The sequence below is a fragment of the Diachasmimorpha longicaudata genome, chromosome 1, assembly GCF_034640455.1.
Source record: "Diachasmimorpha longicaudata isolate KC_UGA_2023 chromosome 1, iyDiaLong2, whole genome shotgun sequence".
In the NCBI taxonomy this organism is placed as follows: Eukaryota; Metazoa; Arthropoda; class Insecta; order Hymenoptera; family Braconidae; genus Diachasmimorpha; species Diachasmimorpha longicaudata.
Genome location: NC_087225.1, coordinates 10,703,724 through 10,728,625, shown reverse-complemented (window position 1 = coordinate 10,728,625; position 24,902 = coordinate 10,703,724). Strand labels below are relative to the sequence as shown.

The following is a 24,902-nucleotide window of genomic DNA, read 5'->3' as shown; positions in this document are numbered from 1 at the left end:
ACGAGCGACTGTTAAAATGTACAACAAATTTGTAACATTAAATTTTTTCAATGTTCTTTATTGTTATATACAAATTCATTGACAATAATAAGCTCTGGCGGATGGTTATGCTACACCGCTTCTTTTATTTCATAATAATGCAGATTTGAAAATAGTGTATGTGATATTCGACGTGAATAGGACGATCAATACGTTCGCACTCTATTCATTCCATACCAAAATATTCGTCATGTTTTATTGTTAGAGTTACAATAATTGAAGGAAAAAAACCACTACGTGAGATCCATATTTTTTCATTCATCGAAATGGTAGCCGAGTTAACCGGCTAACCGAGGGAACAAATTGTGTTTATAAAGGCTCGTAAGGAGCGCCAAAAGGTTCAGACATCTCGGGTCAATTTTTTCGATTCTGCAATTTTCACTCTTATTTTATTTCTCATGGATTTCAATCGGACTTTGTGCCACGTCTGAACTATGTACGTACTTACAAGACAGGTCTCGTCATAGTTAACTGGTAGAATGCATCAGAGGGAATTGGATCTACCAACAAGATGGGGTATTGGATAGTTATTGAATGTTGTATTGTGAAATTAATTCTCATCGCCCATTTTCTCCAATTTCATTTATTGCTATATACAAATTCACTGACAATTATCGTCGCCAGTGGATAGCTAGTCTATGCTCCTCGTTTTATCCCATAGGAATGCGGGTGTGAAAATATTTTATCCCATATTCCAGAAGAATAGTCGATCAATACGTTTGCATTTCATCTGTCGCATACCAAAATATTCGTTATATTTTATTCGTGCGTGAGATCCATATTTTTTGGTCCACCAGAATGAAAAATAAATCATGTGAAGTGTTACAAGAAATGTCGTAAGGGCCAAACATCGTGGGAGAGCTCTATTCATCGTTGTGACCCTCATGAGCTTTCTCGCGGTCTTCGTGGCCCTTATAAACATTGCGACACATTGTCCGCCACATCGAAAGATTAGAAACTCCTGCTTTGCTGTTTAGTAATAATGTTCAAGTCATGAACAGAAACTGATGACATTGATTTTGTGGTTTTTTCCCCTGGTTTTTCCTAGCCATTGATTTCAGGCGCAACCCTTTTACTTTCACCCGAATAGTTCAATGACACGTTAGCAATGCGGATAGTAAGTTCGCTATAATTGTGTTGATATTAACCACCTTATTGTCATGCAAGACATCAAATCACAGCGAGTAACCTACAAAAAAAATCTCCGATGTGATCACTTTCCATCGCCAAAAACAAATCATTCTCTGGAGATATTGATCCCCATGACTAGTTCCTAGGAATATATAAAATCTCTAAAAAAATCCATCTTTACAATTTATCTCACGTCACTGTAGACTTGACAATGGAATAGCTTAATTAACTCACAATTTCTCCACTTACCGAGTTTACTCACAATTACAACAAGTAATTAACCTATTTGGTCTAATTACAAAAAGTTTTCTAAGTAAGTTGTAAGTTTTGTGTTCAGAATCTACTTTTCTCCTCAGACACATTAATCTTTCGAAAATTATCTTGATTGCGAGTTGAGTTGTGAATTTTTTTCCGCGTTGCATAAGCTAAAACCACTGACGTGCTCGGAGTTTAGTGAGAGTGGTTTCTCCAATTTGACGTCAACGGAAATTTTGTATTTATCTCTAACTCCCACGAAAAGTTTTTTTTTTGGACCACAATTTTCGACACGTCTCCTCGGTGATGACGATACATTACGGTCGGGAATGGATCGCCAGCCGGTAATATAAGGGATGTAAAAAAAAAAGTCTGAGTGTCATGGGGGTGGATTGGAGCAAGCTCTCAATGCAATCTCAGTTGGAAGAGGGAAATTCATCCCCTCAAGATATTCTAGTAGATTTTTTATTCACGGGACACTTTGTTTTCCCAGAATTTATTCTGCCCTCGACAATGCCAGGGAATGGTTCGTGCCCTAACGAAAGATGAAGTGCCCTTATCTGATTAAAAATTTTTAGAAACAATTTCAATCTTTGTACTGCGAGAGTAAATTTGTTCTGAAAAATTATGTGTTCTCTTTAGAAGATGATTTGTTTATTTTTATTTAAATTATATAATGCGAACATGGGAAAAATTATTGAGTGAAAAATAAAGGAGCAAATGATTTTATAATTTAAAATCGATTGCAGCAGCAATTATCCGTTATTATTGAAGAATGAAAAGCCCTTCGGAAAAACGGACAATGCTTCAATCCCTCAACGGACTGGACTCATCTGATGTGCATTGTTGATGAGATCCGGACGTTGAAAACTACAATTGCCTCGGGTATACTCGTCACTCCCGTTGCTTCCGCTCGTACTTCCGGCTCGTGCTTGAGGGGTGTACGCGACATTTGCAAGGCCACCCTCGTGGCGATTACCATGACGCAAGCCCTTCTCCAGTACCGGTTGGAGTCGTTTAGTAGAAAACTGAAAGTATCCCTTCAAACGCTCCTTCGCAGGACTAAAAAAAGAATAAAAACAAATCACAATCAGATGAAAACTACATTCTGGAGATGAATTGTTTCATTATTTAACAATAAGAAATATGAGGGGATTTTCACGGGAATTTGCACTTCTCGCTCCAACGATCGCAGACGTCATCCCAATAAGTGAAATAGAGGGCTTCTGAAGAAATACCACTAGTCGTATTGAACGCTGTACTGAGTATATGCCATACGAATCATTGCTAAGAATTCAAGATTTTTCTGGGTATTCATTCGATTGGTTGAACCTGCACCCAGGGAATTTTATTGTAGGATTGCATGTTACGCAAGAAAAAAAAAGTTGAGAAAAAAATATTACTCAATCAGAAGCTTTTCTCATGATGGATTTCCAATATCTTCATTGAAGAATTTCTAGCGTTTTGCAATAGCTGTGAATGAGGAATTTTTTGATGGATTTGTCATAGTCACGAAAAGGATCTAATACTACGAAATTCATGCATTTATCCCATCGTCATGAACAGTTAAGTGATTATCCTGGACACCTTCTGAACACATCAATAAATTCTATTTTCTAACCACTGAAGGTATCCTGAATATCCCAGGATTATCGTCTCGAGAACGTGATTCTGGGGTTATTTGCATGTCTTACTGCTTAAGAGTCACTTAATTCGCTACGAGTATTGATCTTTACGCCAAGTACGAATGCATTGATCGTCAGCATCCCCAATGAACCCAGGAAATTATTTGATTGCCGTCTCCGTCTAAGGAAAAGCCAATGAATGTTCCACACCTTTGCGACTCTTTTCCTCGATAAAAACTTACAATCGTATCCTTGAATATTCGCCCCGTGTCCTTTGCTCGCACCTCAGTTGATTATTTTCCCCAGTAGTATTACATTAATTTGAAACCTGACAATGAAGTACTTATCACGCTGAATCAATTAAACAATGCTCAGTGGATTCAATGTGCTTCTCACTCCGAGGTTGTGATTAATTTCCAGTGTTGGAATAAAATGGAGGCGATGATAGAACACATCGTTTAATATGCAGCTGGCACAATCCTTATTATTTCAGACCTCTCAGAAAGCCCCTCTTTAATTATATGAATCTCGTTGGCTATCGATTTTCTGTCGTCGAATTTTGGAATTTATCTCGACACATTTCCAGTCTACAGATTTAATTGCAGAAAGATTGATGTGAAGTGTCTGAAGATGAACTGCTTAGAGGATTAATAAAAAGCAATCACTCATCTTCGAAATAATCTTTTGATATCTCTCCGCTCCTATTGACAGCAGCACTTCGTAAAGTTTTTCTCTTCAGGATTACAGCTCCTTATGTAGTAGATAAGGTATGCTTATCATGTAGTTTTCATCTGAGGATTTCTTGGAGATCCATATATCAATCCTTCAATTTTCTTTGAAACCCATAAAATGGACAAAGTATTGCCGTTCTCTGAGGACTATCTTCGAAATCCATTTCTCAACCATTTCCAATATGTGGATTTAATTGCAAAGGGGGTGATTGAGAAAAAGCAATTACATGTCTTCGACTTAGACCTTTAATATTATTTGATTACCCAGAATCTGTTGAAGCAGATCATATATACCAAGAGTATCCTCGGCTTTCAGATATCCTTTTCCGTGTTTTCATCACTATCACCCATTTTGTTGAAACATCTAAATTCCTGTGAGTGTCAGAATACGGCTTTGTCAACCGGCTTTTCATACCACTATAAATCCCATTGCCCAGTATTTTCTCTTTAAGGGTTGGGTTAAAGTAGCGCAACTCATTCTACCCCTTTCCACGTCACCCCACCGCTTTTCCTACGTTCGCTCTCATTCCAGCTGAAAGGGTCTGGTTGTCATGACAAGAACATGCTGAAATAGCCCCATTCACCAGGACATTACCACGTTGTAAATCGAAGTAGAGCGAAGATCGTTGAACTTCAGTAAAGATCTCTTAGAAGAATCCTCACGATATTCAGTATTAACATTTATCATGTCCCTTATCGCGATATTTATGTTGGAAGTGCGAATAATGATCAACATTGAAGAGTCGATGCCAACAATATCAAAGTACCCTAAATCATCGCAGCCTTATTCGAATTTTAACAATTATAATTTTTATTTATGGATCTGAACGTTATATGTGATACGTTTTATGCCTTCAATTTGATGCTCACCACTGATGCGACATTAAAAGAAAAACAAATCGATCACACCCTTAAAAGATATTACTCCTGAATAGGATATTCACCCTTGTCTTGGGTCGAGAAACCGAGATGAAAAATCACCTTTCACTTGTCTCGTTTTCGGGGTGGCTGTATCAGCATGACCCGAACTACTAATCGCTATCCATCTACTACTATTCAGCGCCGAGGTCCTTGACGTTGAGTCGACGACCGGGATCCCCTCGCACGTCTGATCAAAATCTGAGGACGAGATTTGTGGAATGGGAAGAGCCACTCACTCGATTAGATGAAATGGAAATTCTGCTACAAGTGGAAAACATGGAGTGGGTCAAGCGGATCTACATCCAATGACTGATAATTCAAAAATTTTCCACATTTCCACAAGTCTTCAATTCATGCATAAGCACGGACTTGGGCATTTAGTCCTGCTATCGTTCCGCTCCTGGGGTTCAATAGTGTGTGACCAAATTTTTCTAAAGTCGGTTATGCTTTTTGAACATGATATTCCTCGTCAGATTATCCTTAAAGCACAATCAGTTTTCTATTCATCACTTGCACATTGACCCATGCCAATCACGATATAACTCAGATGGCGTCTTGTTGACGACACCCACGGCTTATATAATCTACACAGGCAACTGAATGAGTAAACTGGTGGTATCGAAGCGTGAAAATTAATGGATAGTGACATCACGCCCGGTTAACCGCTCACAGATGCATCCACGAGGCAGAAATATTGCTGGAACAAATGGAATGGCCAGGGTAGTCTTCCGGAAACAGGACCACAGAGTCCATTTCCACTTCGCTAGTAAGACGAATTGAATATTTCATTTTGGCGCCGTTAATCATGGTGACATTTCGCCTTTGACATTCCTTCATCTAATACCATGAGATGAAGGTTTTCCGTCTTACTGGCATCCATTATTCATCGGGATGTGTTTTTCCATGCAAGTGGGTCAAAGTGGTGCCACTAGCCGCTTTGGCTCAACCACCATGGTGAAACCACTGTTGGAAGCCTACATCGTATTACTACAACCGGAATCCTGGCTAGATCTACTCTACTCAGAGGCTTTGGGATAATATTGTGGAAGAGGAAAACCACAGACTATTATTGCCATCACGGAAAGACAAAGCAGTTGTATCATGTTGTTTATTCGAGCCTAGTGTTGAAAATCATGTATCAAATCACCGCTTCCACTCTATTGTTGAGAATTTCAAGTGGCAATTAATGTCCACAATCGAATTGTCATGCATACAATTACAGAATAATGAACATCGAAGCTCCATAATTTTGTCCTAAATATAATCAAATGAGAAAAAAAATACAATAATTTTCTGGACATACAAAATCCTTCATGAATTGGTTTGGAGGGAATAATGTATCGTAAAATATCCATCAAAGTAGTATTTCCTGTTTAAATTATTCTGAATGACACTGAAAAAAATTTCCATGAAAAATAATACCACAGCTGCATAAACACAGTATCCAGGATTTTCTCTTCAAGAGGGGGATCACGAGAGAGTTTGTCTGAAGAGAATAGATGTGAGAGGCCGAACAAACCATCAGGAACGCTTCTGGAGGGTTCAGTTATAGATCATTTGAAGGTTGTAAGAAGACGGAAGAAAAATCGTCGGAAAAAAGAGGGAATAACAGCAAAATTTCCCTAGACGCTTGATGTCGTACGTTTGTAAATCGCAGTCCTTCAACTCTGCAATGACTGATATTGATCCGGTATGTCATTGGAAATGGGAAAGGTCACTTGTGTTACTGGAGGTGAGAAGTTGACTTTTTTTTTTTTCCTTTGTTCATTCAAGTTCAAATAGGGATCCATGTGCGAAGTATTTCGAGACGCTGAAAACGTGGTATAAATGGAACTCGAAGAGACGGCGGTGGCCGGACAAAGGCGACTGGAAGGTGAAGAATTTCAAGCATTATCTGTAATTTTTTTACAACCAACCTGAGAATTCGAGTGATTTCTGTCGACGGAATATCAATGGGGTGAACTGGCAATGGGTTACCTCGGAAAAGATACTTAAAATAACGTACGATGCTGGTGGGTGGGGTACGTGGGATGCCCATATGGGAAGGACATCATGCACTCCTATGAATTGAAAAGAATAGAGATAGTTTTAATCCTTGATTGACCACCATACGATGAAAACTCGGAACTACATTGCTTTTTTCTTCTTGCCATCTATCTGGAAGAATTTAATGTCAGAAAAAAATATTACCCCTCATTTTTGAGAGAATCAATTAATTTCTGACAGTCGAACAAATTGTTCCAACGTTGAATGAGATTGCCCAGTAGACGATGTTACTGTGAGGGAAGTGCGCGAGCTATCGATGCTTCCTTTAATCTCACTCGTACATGGCGACTTTAAGATTTATTCTTGTCGTCCTACTTCGAGGACTTTCGGAAGTCTACTATAGATCCCGTAATAGGACAGAAAATAAGGGAGTTGTACTGACCGACTCATGTGCCAGGAGGCGTACAATATCGGGGTTGTGACGATTGATGCAAATCCCAGCCAGACGAACATGGTGAAGGTTATGTCAAAATGACCAGTGTTCTCGTACGTCTCGATAAGAGCAGGTTTCGCTAATCTGAAAGAATAATAAAATGGATATGTTAATTCAGGGGGAACCAGTGGCTTCAAGACATCTCAAGAATATCTCATCATAATGCTGAAATATTTTAATAGCCTAAAGCAAATTAATCGACATGGAGAACATTCGAAATTACATTCTGACTATCTCCATTACTTGAAGACTGAAAGATCATTCAGTCACTAGTCACTGAGGGAAATCACGTATTCATAAGACGTTTTTGGTGACTCAGCTATTTGTCAGATGAGGACGGGAGATGTCAGATGGACCTTGAGTACGCGAACGTCTCAAAAAGGGAAAAAAATCCTGCAATCATTCTCCTTTTTCGTTTTTCCTCGTGGTTTCATCAAGCTATTCGTCGCAGTTCGCACGAACTCATTTTCATTCAAAACTTGGGGATTTCGAGGAACGAGAAGCTAATAAAAGAGGGTAAATTTGAAAACATTGTCATTCCAAGGTGTCTCCATAAGATAAAATTATGCCCCTGCTCTGTCCTATTTTGTTTTGTTGGTCTGGCCGGAGCTTATTTTTCTGGGTAAGAGGCCTCGTTGTTCCAAAAACTTCTGAAGGATAAGTGACTCTTTCAAAAACTTTTTCACTCGCAATGAGTAGGCTAGCAGGATATACCCTCGCCTCTGTGGATATGAATTTTCTTTTATTACAGCCACTACACTTGTTCCATTCATGTGAGCAAAAAAAATTCGGAAAAGTTCCTTTCGCGCTTGTGAGAATTTCGGATTCTGAAGAATGGCTCAATCAAGCATTCAGACCCTAGGGTTCTGTCATGACCGTGAAGGCGATTTTATCAATGTAATTGTCTTTTAAACCAACTATTCAAGACTGTTTCAGCTGGTGCAGTAGTGAGAAAATTTTATTTCAAAACCGGGAAATGGGCTTCAAGTAAAAGGTTTGATGGTCAACTATAAAAGTATTTTATTGTTGACCGTAGCGTAACAAAAAACCATTACACTGGAGAAAAAACAGTGAAAGCCCTTCGATATTGTTAATGAAATAATCATAAACTTGTTATTAAAGTGAAACGGGAACTGGACGTTTTCCGTAATTTTTCTCTTTCTTTCTTTATGAAGAAAAAAACGTCTCAATAAAATTGAGATCTTCCTATAATTGTAGAATCTTGTGGGTCGGAAAGATTCCGTGGGTGTGATGAAAATTGTACGTTTCATGTGAATGCTCGTTAGACAGACAGATCAGACGATTGATGGTAGAACTGGTCATATTAATCATATTCCTTCAATGCAACGGAAATTTGGTTTTAGAACCCAATAACAATGCTTGGAATTCGGATAAATGATTGACGTGACCCAGTTTGAAAACCGACAGCTGTAATATTTCCGGGTGGAGATGATATTCAATTTGCCTCCGGTATTCTTAGCCAATAATTGAATGGTCATAGTGCATGAGAGGTATGCGCTCATGCTGAGAAATATCGACTGCACTCTGACAAAATAATTTATTTATGTTTGGTAACAAATATATTACGAGGGTAATTTCCCTGATTTTTTGAACAGCGTGAAAATTCAATTTCTCATATTTTCAAACGGAAAAAATATACACCCGAAATACTCCGAGACATGAATGTTTTACTGTGGGAAATTGTTTCACGACCCTCTTCAACCTCTGAAAAACCCGAAAACCCCCGGGGATGTACCCAGAATCGCGAATAGAATATCTCAGATTCCGGAAACCAACATATCGTAATTCAGAATATTATTCCGACTTCCAGAATACGTATGCTCCTTACTGGTTTGAGAATATTATAAACCCAACTCAAGAATATTTTTCCCCTGTTGTAAAATTTAATTTAAATAATTCTACCGTGTTATACTATGAAAAAAAAACAAAATCTGAAGGGAATTGTAAAATAGCCTAGTCCAGGGGAAGGACAGCTGCTTTCAGCATCCGAATCACGGAAACACTTCATTTTCGGTCGGACTACCATTGCCATCATGAATGACATATTCACTAGATATTTCATATTCATCCATTGTGTACTATAGCTAGTGCAATGCAGTTCAATTTCGCCGACACGCGTAGGTGCTATTCTCGGCTGACAAAAAAATTTCATCGTCAGTATGACATCATAACTACAAATATTTGTCTGCACATGGCGGGGGGGGCATGATTCCATTCCGAGCTTTCGATTGTACCAGAAATATATACCATTAAGTGGCAATTTCAAACTTTTGTAATAAGCAGACTGGCTCTCCCATGGGATCTGATGGAATTGTCAGGGTTATTCAATTTTACTTCTACAATATCCGCTTGTGAACTAGAGCACCTTCAAGATTATCATAAATTCATTTCCATGCCACTTGACTGCCGACAATATAATTACCCATTTATCCCCAAGTAATCTCCGTTCTGTTAATTTTTTCTAGAAAAATAGACTGAGACGGGCAGAGATCAAGTATAGAACATTATTTTTTCTATCTGGTTAATAAATGGTCTCGAACAACAATTTAATTAAGCAAAATGTTTGAAAATTTCATTGAAAATGAAATTGAGCAAAATCAGAACAAATTGTTAGGAATTAATCGAGCACATTCAATTCACTAGAATTACGTCAGTCAATTTTACCTGTATAATATAACCCCTGGGGCCCGTTAGCAGTCTTTTATTGTTGGAATGGCCCAGAGAGAATAAATAAAGAAACAGAATTTATATGCTTCATTTTCGTTTTTAATGGAATTTCTGACGTTCGAGACTAGACCTTTTTTCCCTCCAGCCCTCACGTTTCCAGACGTAACAAAAGGTATTCAATACATCCAACTTGAGATGCTTATTTTCCATAAAAATACAGATATACCCTTATCAATATCGCCACGAGTGACTAAATAAAATAATATAAACTATTTCCTTTTTTAAATAATCCAGGCGGTTCAACCTCTGAAACCTCCCCAAGTTCCCTTTGAACCTGTCGAATTCCCGCTTCAATAATATTCAAATTTATATTTTCCTTCCGCATCATTAAACAATGGCCGATGCCCCTGATAATCCCAGTGACTACTGTGTGAAAATGAAGTGATCACCACGAGAAAACAGAAGAGGACAAGCCGTCCTGTACTGGAATTCCACCTAAAACCATCCGATAAATCCCTGTCGACTGGTTTTTCATCCGTCTCCATTCGTTTCATTCCCCGAATCCTTTTTTCCCATTCTGTCTTATCGATAAATCTCTGCTCCCGGAATCTCCAACTAATAAACATCCATCACATGTCACTGCCAGTCACACGACTAACCGATGGCAAGATGAAATTTATAAGGCTCGTAAACACTGCGTTCCTCCGACGAAAATATACTCGTTTCAATAAACCATTAAATAACGATAAATAAAGTCTCTCGCGTGACTCTATTTGTTCCCTGAGGGGCGACTGGTAACACGGGTATAGAAAGACAAACTTGGGTGTCGATTTTTTTTTTATTGCGTTTGGAAACTGTTGACGACGGATCACTGGGTGGCAGAGGACGGGGGGTCATAGGGGAATTGGAAAAGTTGCTCGAGGGTAATCCTTTGGTTGATAAGCTTTGGATTCCTTTGACTCTCCTGTTTCCAACAATAATTCCTTCCTGGAAAGCGCAAGCAATCGTTTTCCTCGTATTTACTTTATAAAGTGCGTGAATCCGGTGATTCTAAGAAGCCAGACAAGTTCAAGTTCAAGCGACATGATTAGATACAAAGAAGAACGCAATGATTAATGTGAATTATATAAAATTCCGTTGGAGCATTTATATTCTTTTGAGAAGATTATAACCAAAGCAATTGATGAAGGTAACATATGAAGGGCGAAGGGAGAAGCATGAAAGAGCTATCAAAACGTTCTACGTCATCTTTTTATGAATGAAGGGCATGAAAAGACTAAGAGAGGAACGTGAAGGGCCAAACAAGACTGCGTCCCTCTGCATGTTCCTAGGAATCTGCTAAATATCATGATTTCAGAAGAAGTCAATTGACGGTATTTTTACGTTTGAGTGGAGTTGAATGATTGGATTGATCTAAGATGATTCCACTGGAATAACACCTTGCAAGTCATAATTCCAGAAGTGCCGATAAAAAATAAGGGGATAAGTAAAAAAAATCTCACCTGAGCACCATGAGCGGACATAACAGAATAGCAAAAACGGAAACCATGAAGATGAGATATTTCTGTGTCCGTTTTTCCTTCCTCACGTCTAGTTCAGCGTCATAAAGATCGTATGTTGTTGAAAAACCGGAAATCCCAACAGTACCGCCAGTCATCACGCTACCACTTTCACGTTTCACTTCCCGAAGTAATCTGGAACAATGGTGAGAAAAATAACTTGATTAAAAAAACGTAAATCGTGTTCGACCTTGGAGATAGCTTTATTCCCACAGATACATAATGTAGAATCGATATCCAACGCGACCGACACAAATAATCCCAATTTTACGGACAATTTCATCCGGATATCGAATTTGAATTTCAATGTCTTGGGATTATAAATTTTCAGGTTCTATCGGACGAGAGGCGGTAGAAGATGGGATTATCCTTGTAAAAGAAGTCGTAAAACTGACATTTTCAAAATCTCTTTATATTATACAAATCGACAATTGTAACTTTTTCATGTCACAGTCTAGTTGTTGTTTCTAATTAAATTAGCAATTTCCCTCCAAAGGCCTTCGTTTAAATTTTTATTCCCCCATTCTCTACCTCTATATCTTCAAATCACTCTAGCGAAAGCTCTGCAGGAATAAAAATTCAACGGCTCTTCAACTTAACAGCCTTGTTTCATTTACCGCACGCGCCCGAGTGAAAATAAAATAGAACGAAAAGTCGAGATAAACGCGCTGTGGGTTTCAAACATTAGCAGCCGGATTACCTTCTCCACTTCTCTCCCAGATTATTCATTAATTAAGTACTTTACTTTCCTGGGTACGGGAACACACTGACATTGTGTCGCTTTGTTCACGTACTATAAAAAAAAATCGAGGTGTAAAAAATTGAGGAGCCGCGACTATTCCTCTCCCGGGATTTTCCACTGCGCCGGTTATTTAATTCACGCTACCCAGGTAGGAAAAAACGAATGGGCCAACCTTGGTACAAGCACGGCCGCCGAGCTGCCGTAGCTCGGCACCCGGGCTCCAGCCAAACTCGCGCCGAACTTGGCTAGACCCTGGGATGATAACACGGGGCCAGGCCTGGGACCGAACTTTGGCCAGACTTCGGTCGCCGTACTTTGGCCGCACTCTGGGCTTACCATTCGGCCCGAAATTGGCCCAGGCCTGTTGCCGAACTTTGGCCGCACTCTGGGCTTACCATTCGGCCCGAAATTGGCCCAGACCTATTGCCGAACTTTGGCCGCATTCTGGGCTGACCATTCGGCCCGAAATTGGCCCAGATTTACGACCAGAGCTGTGGCCAGGCTCCAACCGTTGCCTGTATTGGGTTCAGAATCACCAATAAATATATGAACGGTATATCTGATAAGCAGACATGTATTTATTACCTTCAACATTATACAGAAAACAGTTTTATTATGTGACAAAACTTATATTTAAATTTATTAAATCTATTGACAAAAAAACTCAGCCAATCAAAAACTTTTTTCCTCCTATCGACATAGTACATGTTTTCATCCGATTTTGGTTGAACAGTTAAAGATATGCAGTGTTTGTATCTCCAATTTTCATGAAAGATAATCACAACTATGAGATTTTTCCGCGAACAGAATATGAAAACTCAAAAAAATGATTGCAGGTATAAATTGTAGAAAAATCTTTTGTGGATTATTTTCATCCGCTTTTAAAATAAATAATCTACGTAGATCATTTGAATCCGAAATTTAATACGACATACCATATTAAGTCTTAATAAACTCTCTCTTACAATCTAATAATATTAGCAGTCAGTCTTCAGAATTCGAAGATTGTATTAACAAAATATCCAACAAAATAACGCACCAATGTTATTTTTTAAATTAGTAGTTTAGAATTGATAAATTATCGTGCTTCAATTCAAGCATGAAAACAGTCATTATAATAGCAATATTATGGATAATTTATTCCGCTATGGATGATAAGAATTAATTCTTATATCCATAGACAATTGCTGATACGAATTATCCTGATAAGAATTATTTTTTCATCTCGGAAAGACGTCCTTTTTTTACAATAATGTCTTCTCCATCTGCAACTCCGGAACACAGAATGATATTTAGTTGCATTGATTGTGTGCTAGTTCTATATAATATTGCTTATTATATTCACTCTTTCAAACAAACTTAGAAATATAAAAAAGTCTTGGATAGGATTACATATAACTAATTAATTTCAACCCTTAAATTTGAAATCTTTGGGGAATATGGACGCAGTCCGATTGTGAAACTTCAACCTTATAAATATTATTTGACTTGAATCACCAAATACTGAAAACAGCTCTCAATGGCTGAAATTACTTTCATTAGAATTTTTCTTAAAAATTAAAAATCCACTTATTATTTTTCCCTTTAAACTTTTGGACATAATATTTAATCCCTGAACCAACAACGGATATTTATTCCCGTGATCTAACTTATGAGGAAATGACATAGAAAATACTTTATTATGCTAAGATACATCACATTTTCCAATTGTTATTTCCATCTTCTGGATTTCCGACCTCGCCAGGAGAAATATAATAAATATAATTAATACTTCAATGACAGCCGAATACTAAACAATATTCATATATTAATATATATTCTGCCCAATGAAACGCCTCGCGATAAAAATATATTGATAATATAAACTTTTCCTATTAATCGTACCTTTTATCAAGAATATCACAACTAATACAATTACGAAAATGAACTAATGGAGTCATATTAACACAGTGATTTTACAATTCCATTTATCCCGGAAAAATGAAGTATTATCGATTGGTATCGGTTGGTTGGTTGGTTGGTTGGAGCTGCCGTGTAGTCTTGGGTATTGATGTGTAACCTTCACTTCTTAAAATGGCTAACAATTCATCGATTGCTTCTGCTGTTGTAGCTCTTCTGAATTTCACTGCCCATTGATTAATTTTTTGCTCCATTCCCCGCGGTTCCAATTTGTCCAGAGTTTGTGTATTCTTGTCTCCAATGCTGTCAGTGAATACTTTGTTGAAATCATTGTCAATGTCATCTGAATCACCATCACAACCTGAGCCCCCAAGAATTGGTTCATCCCTGTCTCCAACGCTGCTATTGGATTCACTGATGCAATCATTAAGATGCTTATACGAGCCACAATCACCATCACCACCCGACCAACTATCACCACAAGCACTAGCATTATCATCGAGATGTCGAACATCGACATCTCCACTAATTTGATCCACAATAGATCCACTACGGATAGTTATTTCATTGGCTGTTGGCAAACTAACCTCTTCCTCATCGGCATTATTGCGTTCACTGTAATCCGGAGTTTTTTCTTTAGCGCCTTCTACGTTTACAGATTCTTTTTTCTTCAGTTGATGAAAATGTCTGTATTTTTTAACCCGTGAATATGAACTCTGAGACATATTACAATAGTAAAAGAGTAATATTAAAATAATAAATTGCCGCACACGACACTCATGTCTACTGCCACAATCAGACTACTCAACACGCCATCTTACGGGCTGTTGTCATAGAATGTGTGGTATACGGTGATATCCACGCATATTTTCCCCTGAAATAGTATGTTCAGAAGAAATAATGGTACCTTCGGAAGAAGGAGAATCAAAGGACGAAAAATTTAGTGAAGGAACATTCCCCATGAGAATTCAATTTTTGGAATGCTGTTCCATATGGGACCCAAGCCTGGCAAACCATGCCCCTTGTCTGCCTGGCCATGTCTCGGGGCAAGCTTGGTGACCCAAGCCTGGCAAGCCATGCTCTTTACCAGTCTGGCCATACCTCGGGTCAAGCGTGGTTGCCCAAGCCCGGCAAACCGTGCTCTTTGCCAGTCTGGCCATACCACGGGCCAAGCTTAGTGACCCAAGCCTGGCAAGCCATGCTCTTTGCCGGTCTGGCCATGCCTCGGGCCAAGCTTGGTGGCCCAGATCTGGCAAGCCAGTCTCGTGCCAGACCTGGCCCGTTTCGTGGACATTGGCATTTCCTACCTGGGTAAGGCAGCTCGCCCAGGTATTCTGTTAATGGAATATCACGCTTTTTTTATTTAGTAAATTCTATAGTGCTTCGTTAACCGGAAAATGAAAATGTGCACAGCAAAAATGATGAGACTATAAACCCAAAATGTATTGACGGTTCGATTGAACAGCGAACAAGTTGCGCGATTACGAAATATTCTTTAATGCAATGAACTCTTCAATGAATATCCGTTGACATGGAAATGGAAAATTATTTGTTTTATGAGAGGCGATGTGGATGTTTTCACTACCGAATGCAGTTCATTTTACGCGTTAATCATTCACCGTGATATATCTGATGATTCTCACATCGGTGGAAAGAGTGAAGCCATTTATTTACCGTTAATGGAGCTCCTATTAGAGCATAGGGATGTGACCCTTATATTATTTCTATATAAATTCTGCCTGACCTTTGTATGCCTCGGGCGACTCCTACATATCCCTTATGGACGGACTAACACATGAGACCTTGATCTTAATGATGTTCGGACCCTTAAGCACTTATCTAAGCCCTTCAAAAGAAGAATTTAGCTAAAAAAAATTCTACTAAATTCTATGCATCTGTGTCAGTTCAAATGATTTCCGTACAATAAATAATAATCATAATAATTAAATATTTTCCAATCAACAATTAAATCTCTTTTGCAAATATTTTTAGGGGTTATGAGAAGAGATGTTAATTACCCTGCCGTCGATTAATGTATCTTAAATTCTCATCTGGATCCTAATTCTTCAACAGAGCTACTGCTTCCTCTCAGTGTATCGACATTTTATGTATCGATATCACATCATATGAGGCTCGTTCAAAATTTTATAGCTACTATTCGAAGATATACACTAGAATCCCTTCACATGTACTCGATCATCACAAAGAAATTCCCAGTGTTTTTTTCACTTATACAATGCTACAATTCTTTTATTGAATTCAATAAAGCACTCTGAAATCTCCTATTATAGCCATTTCCCTCGATATTTATTATTCATAACAAATAATATATAAAAAAAGCGTATTTCCACTGCCTTTCAATGTCCTCGAACATTTTATCCTCCACATGAATCACGAAAAAAGTATTCTACACGTGGTATTCACTGTTTGTTCGATAATACCGGGCTTATTTTTCCCGAGTATTTTCCTACCACCTGACGTTTTATTAAGCTCGCCATAGCCCAACGAGTTATACAGAAAATTTTCCATCACTTCCAAGACCAGGCGTTAACCGATGTGCACACGTATAACAACTCTCTTATTAACTTTCGTAAAATTCAGATTGCCTGTGGAATGATATCCTTTGTTCAACGAAATAAGGCCCCCCAGGCTTCCCGTTAATTGCCCCTAGACAATTGTTCCGGGGTGGGTGAAAAAAAATTCCACTTACGTCACGTCATTGCTGGTATTGCTTCCGTGACGCGAGTAGTTCTTAGCTCGTGCCTCGAACATTGCCACTGCCATGGGCTCGTCTTGGTCCTGGAGTTCTCTGCTGGCTTTAACGTAGAGGTAGGCCGTCACCGTTAGTGGAGCGATATAACTGTGGATGACATTACATATTTTTTTCTTATCAAGAGGGAATAATTACACTAGGAAAACTAATGTGTGAAATTCAGCCTCTTTCATCTCTTTTTTAAAAGGTTCTATTCATTAACCGGATTCCGCTATTTTTCAATATTTTCATTTGTTGAATTTTACAAATAAATTGCGCGAGAACAAATAAAAAAGTCATCATACACGATCAGTATTACATTAATTGGATTTTACAAAATATGAATATTTATTCAGGATCTTGTATTTCATGAATAGACCGAAAAGCGCATTCGCAAAACGGTGAGATGTTTTTTATGATCCGCCAAAAAATGTATTGTTTGAATTGTTTTTTACGTCATTATTTTTTTATTACTATTGACATTTTAATTAAATATTTGTTTACACTTCAGGGTATTCCGCTCCAAGTGTATGTATTTGGCCAGTTATGGCACACTGAAATGTAAAATAACGTATGCCATTCGCGCGTTAATTTTGTTTTTCACACATGTGATTGCAAGTACAAAATAAAATTGAGGCCCTTAAAACGTAATATACTATTCTTCTCGTGAAAAAACTGAATAACTCATTGGCAAGTATATTTAACCTAACTGACGGTAAAAAATTGAATTATATCTTACGTTAGTAAGAATATACTCCTCATGTACTGCTGGATGTCATCAGTGAGATTAGCCAAGCAAATTCCCAGGCCGCGAAAGTGAAGTTTCTTGAAGCTCTAAATGGAGAAAATAAACTCTGAAGTATCACTGAAAACAGGATAAACCTTGGGATATCCTCATCCCCGCATTCACAACCCCATAAATTATGCATTGCCATGCCCTGTGCGCTTATCCCCTCGACAAAATTACGGGAAGGACATTACTCTCGTATAAAAAGGATAAAAACATTTGGCTTTACCACTCTCAATTTTCTCTGGCTCATTGAAGAACGAGTCGTAAAGCCAGATTTTCCCTGCCCCCATTGGATTACGTTAGTACATTCATTCAGTATCACTGTGACTCAAGAATAAATTGAATTACCTCGAGATCAACATAAGTAGTATAAATCGCGTACGGTAGGACGATGCAAACAGCGAAAAACCAGGTACCAAGGGCGCAGACGAATGCGGGAATTCTCGGCTTCCCGGGCATACTGACGAATCGATATCTATCGCCGGCAATCAATAAGTAAGTCATCATTGATACATGAATTGGAATGTCCTGAAACAGAAATAAGAAAAATTCCCATAAATCTTCTTGACCAAATAATTATTCAAATTCTGGCTGATGATGAATTTATTTGGTCATGTGGATGGCACATGTTCTGAGTTCTTAGGATTTTATTTCCCTCCCGTGACAGTGAGGGGGTATCATCCCCTTGAGACTTTCATTCTATTGCAGAACGATAAGTTCCCGAACTTTATGAATCCCAGAAATTCAATTTGAAAGTGGTAATTAGCAAAAGTTTATGGCACGCTCATGACGTTTCCGAGTTGAGAGCTTCAACCGGTCCCCATAACACGCTTTCAAAATATTTCAAACCCCGAAGAGGTTGTAGTCTTAGGTAATGGCCACTTCCACTCAGCCACCCTTACTCGTGGTAGTACTAACGAGAATATATTTTTGTTGTCATAGGAGATAAACGCACAAGGTCGGGTGTATGAAATAGCTTTCATGTCTTCACATATGAGGGCTTAACGAATAAACTTCCATTTTCATATGTCCGATAGTCCCTGAGATATGAAAATTAAAGTTAAAAAATTCATTTCTTTTCCTTCCAATTTGAAATTCGAAAATTTTCTTCATCAACTCCCTTTCACATCGAACGAAATTTTTGGTAAAAATTAGCCTCTCAAGTTAAATTTTTCCAATAAAACTTGACCTAAAAAAGTGGCTGATTGTCATTGCGTCTCACGTTTCACCCTCTAGAGGTCTAATTTATATCCAAAATTTCTTTCTCCGCAGGTATCTCATCCAAAAGGGGACTGTCGACTGACGGACGAGATCACTCTATACATATTAAATTGACTCGTCTATTTCTATGGTCTTAACTAACGTCATTTATCTAACTATGTCGTTATGATTTTGTTCAACTTATTGGACCAAATGTTGTACATGAGCGAGATGTGGCACAACCGTCCAGTGATGGTACCTGAGAGAGAAACAACTACTGATGAAAAGTCCCCGAAATCCCGAGGCACTTCTATTATCCTTGTCTATTGTTTCTCATCCCTCACTTTGCACTCTTGTTTTTCTTATTCCCCGGAGTCGCTTGTAGTCGATGCCCCTTGAACCAAGAATCCCCACAGCGGTCTGTTTGTTTGTCGAATGAGTTTAATGAACCCCCGTGTCACGCTTCAAATTTTACCCCATCACCCTCATTTTCATCTGCGTCCATTCTCCATCTGTTCCCTCTCACTTGTATTTTCTGTTTCAAATAAAGGCAGAAAATATCATGGAGAATGTTTACTCTTGTTCTTGAGGGTTGGATAAGTGGTGCATGTACCACACAGCTAAACAATAACATATTTTTTGCATTTAAGATGTATTTTGATAACAACATTTTATTCGCAAGTCCTTGTCTACCAACAATAACAATTACTTTTTGACTAATCGTCAATTAAAATTATTGTTACTAAAGTACTAAATAGTGACTTTAGACAATTATTCCTATTCGCATACAAATGATTGCACAATTCGGAGCTTTTATTTATATTTATGGAACAGTAAACTTCAAAAATTTTTTAAATTGAATTTTCCGTAATTCTATTGGAATATCATCCCGTCGCGTCCTTCAATAGTGACAACGAGAAACAAACGATGGCCCAAAAACCAAATTCATCGAATTCATGTCCGTGAATTTTCATGTTTACCTGTTATGTGAATAGAATAAATACCACAGACACCACCGAGCACAGCATTCACCATCTCCAGCAGCCAGTTCATATTTTTTTTTACAACTTTTATTTGTTATCACCATGTGCGGAAATAATTTGATTTTTTCAGGAAAAATTTGACGCACAACAACACCATTTTCCAATACCCTACCTCGTGGTAGTGTGGGACGGACCTTTGTTGAATTTTTCACCTGCGTTCCAACGGTTATTTCACATCACGGGAATTTCGTTAGCTCCGCGTCAATTCAGGGTGAATTTGGAATTGTTTTCTGGGGCATGAGGGTTTGAAGTCGGGCTTACGAGGGAGTACACAATGATTAATTATATTTGACTATTTTGGAAAATCGAAAACTCTCTGAAAATGATCTCCAACCATAATATTGGTGATAAAATACGAAATTTTGATCGTTTGATGTTGTAAATCATCTCGAGTTTAAGTCAAATTAAATGCACATGATTTGAATCCCTTCCTGTCATTCAGTGTTATGACGTCCGACAAGTATTTGTCAATATTTCACTGCACTCCTCTAACCACAATAAATCATACAGTTCCTACTAAACAATGAACTTCCGAAACGCGTTAATTGGTTTGAAAAATGCCGCAGCGGGAGCGATTCGCAATTCTAGAATCAAAATGTCATATCAATTGCAACTGCCATTAATGCTATGTATTTACATTGGACTAGGACCTTTAGTTCTCATGAACTATCCCGCAGGGTGGGAATTCAGAGGGTATTTTCCGAAACGTGAGTAGTTTCCTGGTGAAAAGTTACCCCAAAAGGGACTTACTCGGTTGCTGTTTGCCTTGGAAATGAATTTATTCCAACAGCAATTCATCCCGGAATTTCCCTGTTACTCGAAATGTTCACTTCCATTTATTGTACCTTCCAATTAGTGAAAGATGAAGGTCTGAGCTCTACGTTCTAACGACGGTATGAAGAGGATTTAAATTCGAAAATCCGATTCCGAGCGCCCTGATAATGCAGTGTGCATTAATGTATTCATGAAGAGACGATGAGTTTCAGCAGGAGATTTAATTACAATTGGTATAAACTTCCATTATTGCAATCAAATGTTGACGCAGAATGTAATGTATAATTAGAGATTGTCATGATGAGCTGTGAGATATTATTTTCAGTTATTATAGCTTATGTTTAGGTGGATACAAGAGACTGTCTATTTTCCCTTGGGAAATGATATAATTTTACATTTTCGGGATTAACTTCTTGATTGACAGCCTCCATTCTGTGAAATATGAAATCGTGGTTTGGGAACTGACGCACACGTGTCGATGAGAATTTTCTCCGGGAAAATGTAGCCGATGGGGTGATATAAATCATGTACATCAGTTTTTCCATATCAGCTTTAATTCTACTGATCAGGCTGTTATTTCCTTCCAATGCGGAAAATAATGTCGCGAGTACTGCAGGGATTTTAGTCAATTTACGGGATTTCTTTTCCGTGATTTATTTTATCATAAATTTCCAGTGATGAAGGGACGTAAGCCAGGGCGTTAATAAAATAGTTTAGTTAATAGTTGACGAATCATGGTAACAGTCCAGTTACGAAGTGGAAAATGAGATAAGTTACTTTTGACTATTAATCAGTTTGTAGAAAAATAAATCGCTTCCAATCAATTTCACGATTGAAATAAAACTAGTATCAGTCTTGTGGTGTCACAACAGGCCTGGAGACCATTGCCAATGTGTTTCTATAATATCGTTCAGTTGACAGTTTTTACATTCGATTTCAATTCATATTTGTATGTGGTCCTGCAATCATTTTATTATTCCACGAAAGCCATCACAATCCATTCACTCAGAATAAAATAATCACCACAATCAAACGGAGATAATGAAAATGACCCGAGACAAGCGTCAGTTCCCGTCCACCAATTTTCTACCGCTAATGGCTCACTTTGTCGGGAAATTGGAGCCGAATAGACATCATCTTTGGGCACTGCTCATCTCAGTTTACACAGGCTTCAATTTTATTTCGTTGACATTTGTTCTCCAACACAATGTTCTACGCCAATAGCACTCATCTTTCTGATAACAGAGCTTTCATTCCCTTCAATTACCACCAGCAATACTCAATTCAAAGTCTGTAGTCCTCCAATTATTTTAAAATTCTTTCTGCATTCAATGAAATGGTCTTTGAAATTGAGGCATTGAAAGAGCGAATACTTCATTCATCTGTTACTTTACCTAGAGCGATTATTGTAGAGTAGAATAGTCGCAGGAGTGATGACGCCAAAGAGTTTAACAGATGATACTTTAGAGACAGGATCGCGCACTCCATAAACGTGGAATCATTGGTGTCGTTTTTGTCTGAAAATACAGAGGATCGACTCCAACGACTACCAGTCAATTAATCTCATCTCGGTCACTGCTTTTTCCTTGTTTCTAATGTATAATTTGCTTCTTTGTCTCGGTACGTCTCGTCTCTCGCGAGTTTCGCCTTCAATGAGACCCAGATAATCGTTCCAAAGTATTGTCTCGTGATCTTTGGGAACGGTAAATTTCTACAGGATTATGTACCTATAATATTTCGTCTAATGGAGAATCTCACCAAGTTGATCTGATAAAAGTTTATGATTCAAATCGACAAACTAATTTTCAGACTATTGAATTGGCTTCGTTGCTAGTAATTGGGGGCCATATTCATGATTGGTTCGATCATAGCAATTCATTCCCAGATAGTCAAAGTTTTCGATTCGACTGCAATCCAAAGTTTATTTCGCCACAAATTGGGATGATAAATTTGCCGTTAATTTGGCGCTGAACACCGGACGTGTTATCGGAAGAATAATTGGAAAGATTGGAAAAAAATTACCGAGAAAATAACGGTACCCGGGGAGGACCAAATCACCCAACGGGAAAATATCCATCAGTGTTTTACGATTCGTGTCATACATAAAACCATCTATGAATGCAAAGATTGTGCTTCTGTATAAAAAAAAATCCCCGCACAAATAAAGGGCTAACGAACAGAAATTAACTATTCGCCTCGTCCATTTTTGTAATGTAAATTGAAAAGGTATTAAACATCGACATCCTTGATAATTTTCATCGTGCGAGCGTCATCAGCTTCCTCGACATTTAAGAGGAAATAAACTCTAAGCAATAGAAAATGTCAATAATCGATAAATGACATGACTTTATCGTTTATTTTCTTCGTTTATGGATTAATAAACGGGGAAATAAGCGATGAAGTCGGGTCCCAGTGACTCACCTGGAGCATGGGTAGGAAGTAGCACAGGAACTTCCCGAAGATCCAATTCTGTACCAGTAATACGGCCAGAGTGATGGGAAGTACGAAGATGCATTTTGTCACGTCGGATATCGCGATATTAATCAGGTAAGCGTATGTGGGGTCCTGGTAGAGCCGATGTCGAATGATGTGATAGATCATGCCGATATTGGTGACCATACCGCAAGTGATCATCACAAAATACAGCAATATAAAAAGGGCATAGTTGTTGGTGAAGGAGGGCCGTAGTTGCGGCTTCGACAAATCTACCGTATCGTTTCTCATGTCCATCAGATAATGGGCTATCGTCTCCAGGTACTTGTCCGGTATATCGTCCAGGTCTGCTCGCGAAGGTCTCATTTTGGGGTTTTCGTTGCTTTACTCACTGCTTATATCTCGTATTTTATTTAATTAAGTTCGTTGTGCTTTAATCACGGCGGAGCTCTGCGAGCTTTGCAGGTGGAGTTCATTGCTATTGGGATTTTTTTAATGAATCTATCACGCAGGACTTACAGTTAGGAGGACAGGGGGGGAATGTGGGTAACGCGGTACATCTGAGCGATTGCATCAATCCAAATAATTACATCCTGATAATGAACACGCTGAGGGAAATTAGTTCCGCGGGATAAACTATCGGTTCGACTTAAGAATATTTAATGAAATTTCATTGAGAAAATTCAACGAATTTGACGTATAATTTTCCCAGAGACCTAATGTTTTCCCTCAGTGTAATTGCAATCTCTGGATTACGCAGAAACTACACAAACTCATGATTTGTTTATCAAAGATTTTTCATTGAAATATGAATATTGAATATTGTACCGGCCACCCACACCTGTGGCATGCACCGCGACTTTTCCTATCATACTACACGTGATGATTCCTTGGAGACATTGAATCGACTCTTCCAACACTGGGCACGAACCAGCTAGCCATCTCGAGCGACAAGGGAATTATTGAAAATGCGAGAATTAAGGGATCATTATGTCGACTGTCACTCCGCTCACGATTGGATAGATGGATCAGGCTCTCACCGCGGTATCACAACTCGCACTGACTCTCCCCAACAAATCTCGCTGGTACTCGCCAACAAGCCCTCTTATCTGCGCAGGCTGCCACCGTACACGCGGATAGGTGGGTGATTCACTTCATATTGTTAATGTTGCAGTGGAGATAAAATACAAATTTTGGGGAAAAGGGCTGGGACACTCGTGTGGTATTTGCTGGGAAAGGTTAATTCGTCATTTTTGAATGTATTCGATTAAAAGAGCACTTTGGAGAGTGGGCGACAGTATGATAGAAAATTTATCATTCAAGAACCTCCATGGGTATTAATTTAATTTAATGTGACTTTGACGTATTCGACATTGCAAAATACTCAATCCAAAACGTGGCAAATTATCCAGAATCAAATTCGTAATAATAATTAACTTGGTGGATTTAATGTTTTCATGAGGCTGATGGAGAGCTCTTCATTTTTGCTCTCATTGGAAAACTAAAAATCGGTGACGGTGAACTTTATTTCCTGAGAAGGGTCTAAAGAGCATTCAACTCAGATGAATGATTTCAGTAATTACCGTGTCCCTATGACGTTCTATATTTACACCATGACGTAAAAATTGCCATAGAAAATCGACGACTTCAATAACTTGTCTTTAAAAACCTAATTTCGTTGATTCAGATTTTCTTCAAATTAAAAAGGTCCTACGAAACACTTTAGACTGAAAATTTTAGTTAAAAAACGTGCAGATAAGCTGTGAACTATTCCATGAAATTTTGCATTAGGCATTTTTCACGCTTGATCAAGACAATTGGAGATTTAATTTTTACCGCAA

The 24,902-nt window shown here is 38.3% G+C and overlaps 1 protein-coding gene across 5 annotated transcripts; it reads right to left on the bottom strand.

Annotated features, from left to right (window-relative positions):
- Positions 1 to 28: 28 nt before the first annotated feature.
- Positions 29 to 24,234, bottom strand: LOC135167908 (prolactin-releasing peptide receptor). 5 transcript variants are annotated; one of them, XM_064131600.1, is made up of 8 exons: positions 23,890 to 24,234; positions 23,050 to 23,562; positions 17,960 to 18,139; positions 17,561 to 17,655; positions 16,780 to 16,929; positions 11,372 to 11,563; positions 7,131 to 7,265; positions 29 to 2,487 (listed from the first exon to the last, which is right to left on the bottom strand). In XM_064131600.1, exons 2-8 carry the CDS (start codon positions 23,425 to 23,427, stop codon positions 2,241 to 2,243), a joined length of 1,377 nt encoding a protein of 458 aa, XP_063987670.1. In that variant the 5' UTR covers positions 23,428 to 23,562; positions 23,890 to 24,234; the 3' UTR covers positions 29 to 2,240. The 5 variants fall into 5 exon arrangements, with proteins under 5 accessions (XP_063987670.1, XP_063987659.1, XP_063987681.1 ...); XM_064131589.1 differs by having other exon boundaries at positions 23,050 to 23,539; XM_064131611.1 differs by having other exon boundaries at positions 23,050 to 23,539; positions 23,903 to 24,234.
- Between the last annotated feature and the right edge of the window lie 668 nt (positions 24,235 to 24,902).

Coding starts and splice junctions, on each gene's coding strand:
- LOC135167908 (XM_064131600.1), bottom strand. CDS start 23,427: ATGAGACCTTCGCGAGCAGACCTGGACGATATACCGGACAAGTACCTG. Junction 17,656..17,959: donor CTACTTATGTTGATCTCGAG/GTAATTCAATTT, acceptor TTCTCCATTTAG/AGCTTCAAGAAACTTCACTT. Junction 11,564..16,779: donor AATACCAGCAATGACGTGAC/GTAAGTGGAATT, acceptor CCATTGTTCCAG/ATTACTTCGGGAAGTGAAAC.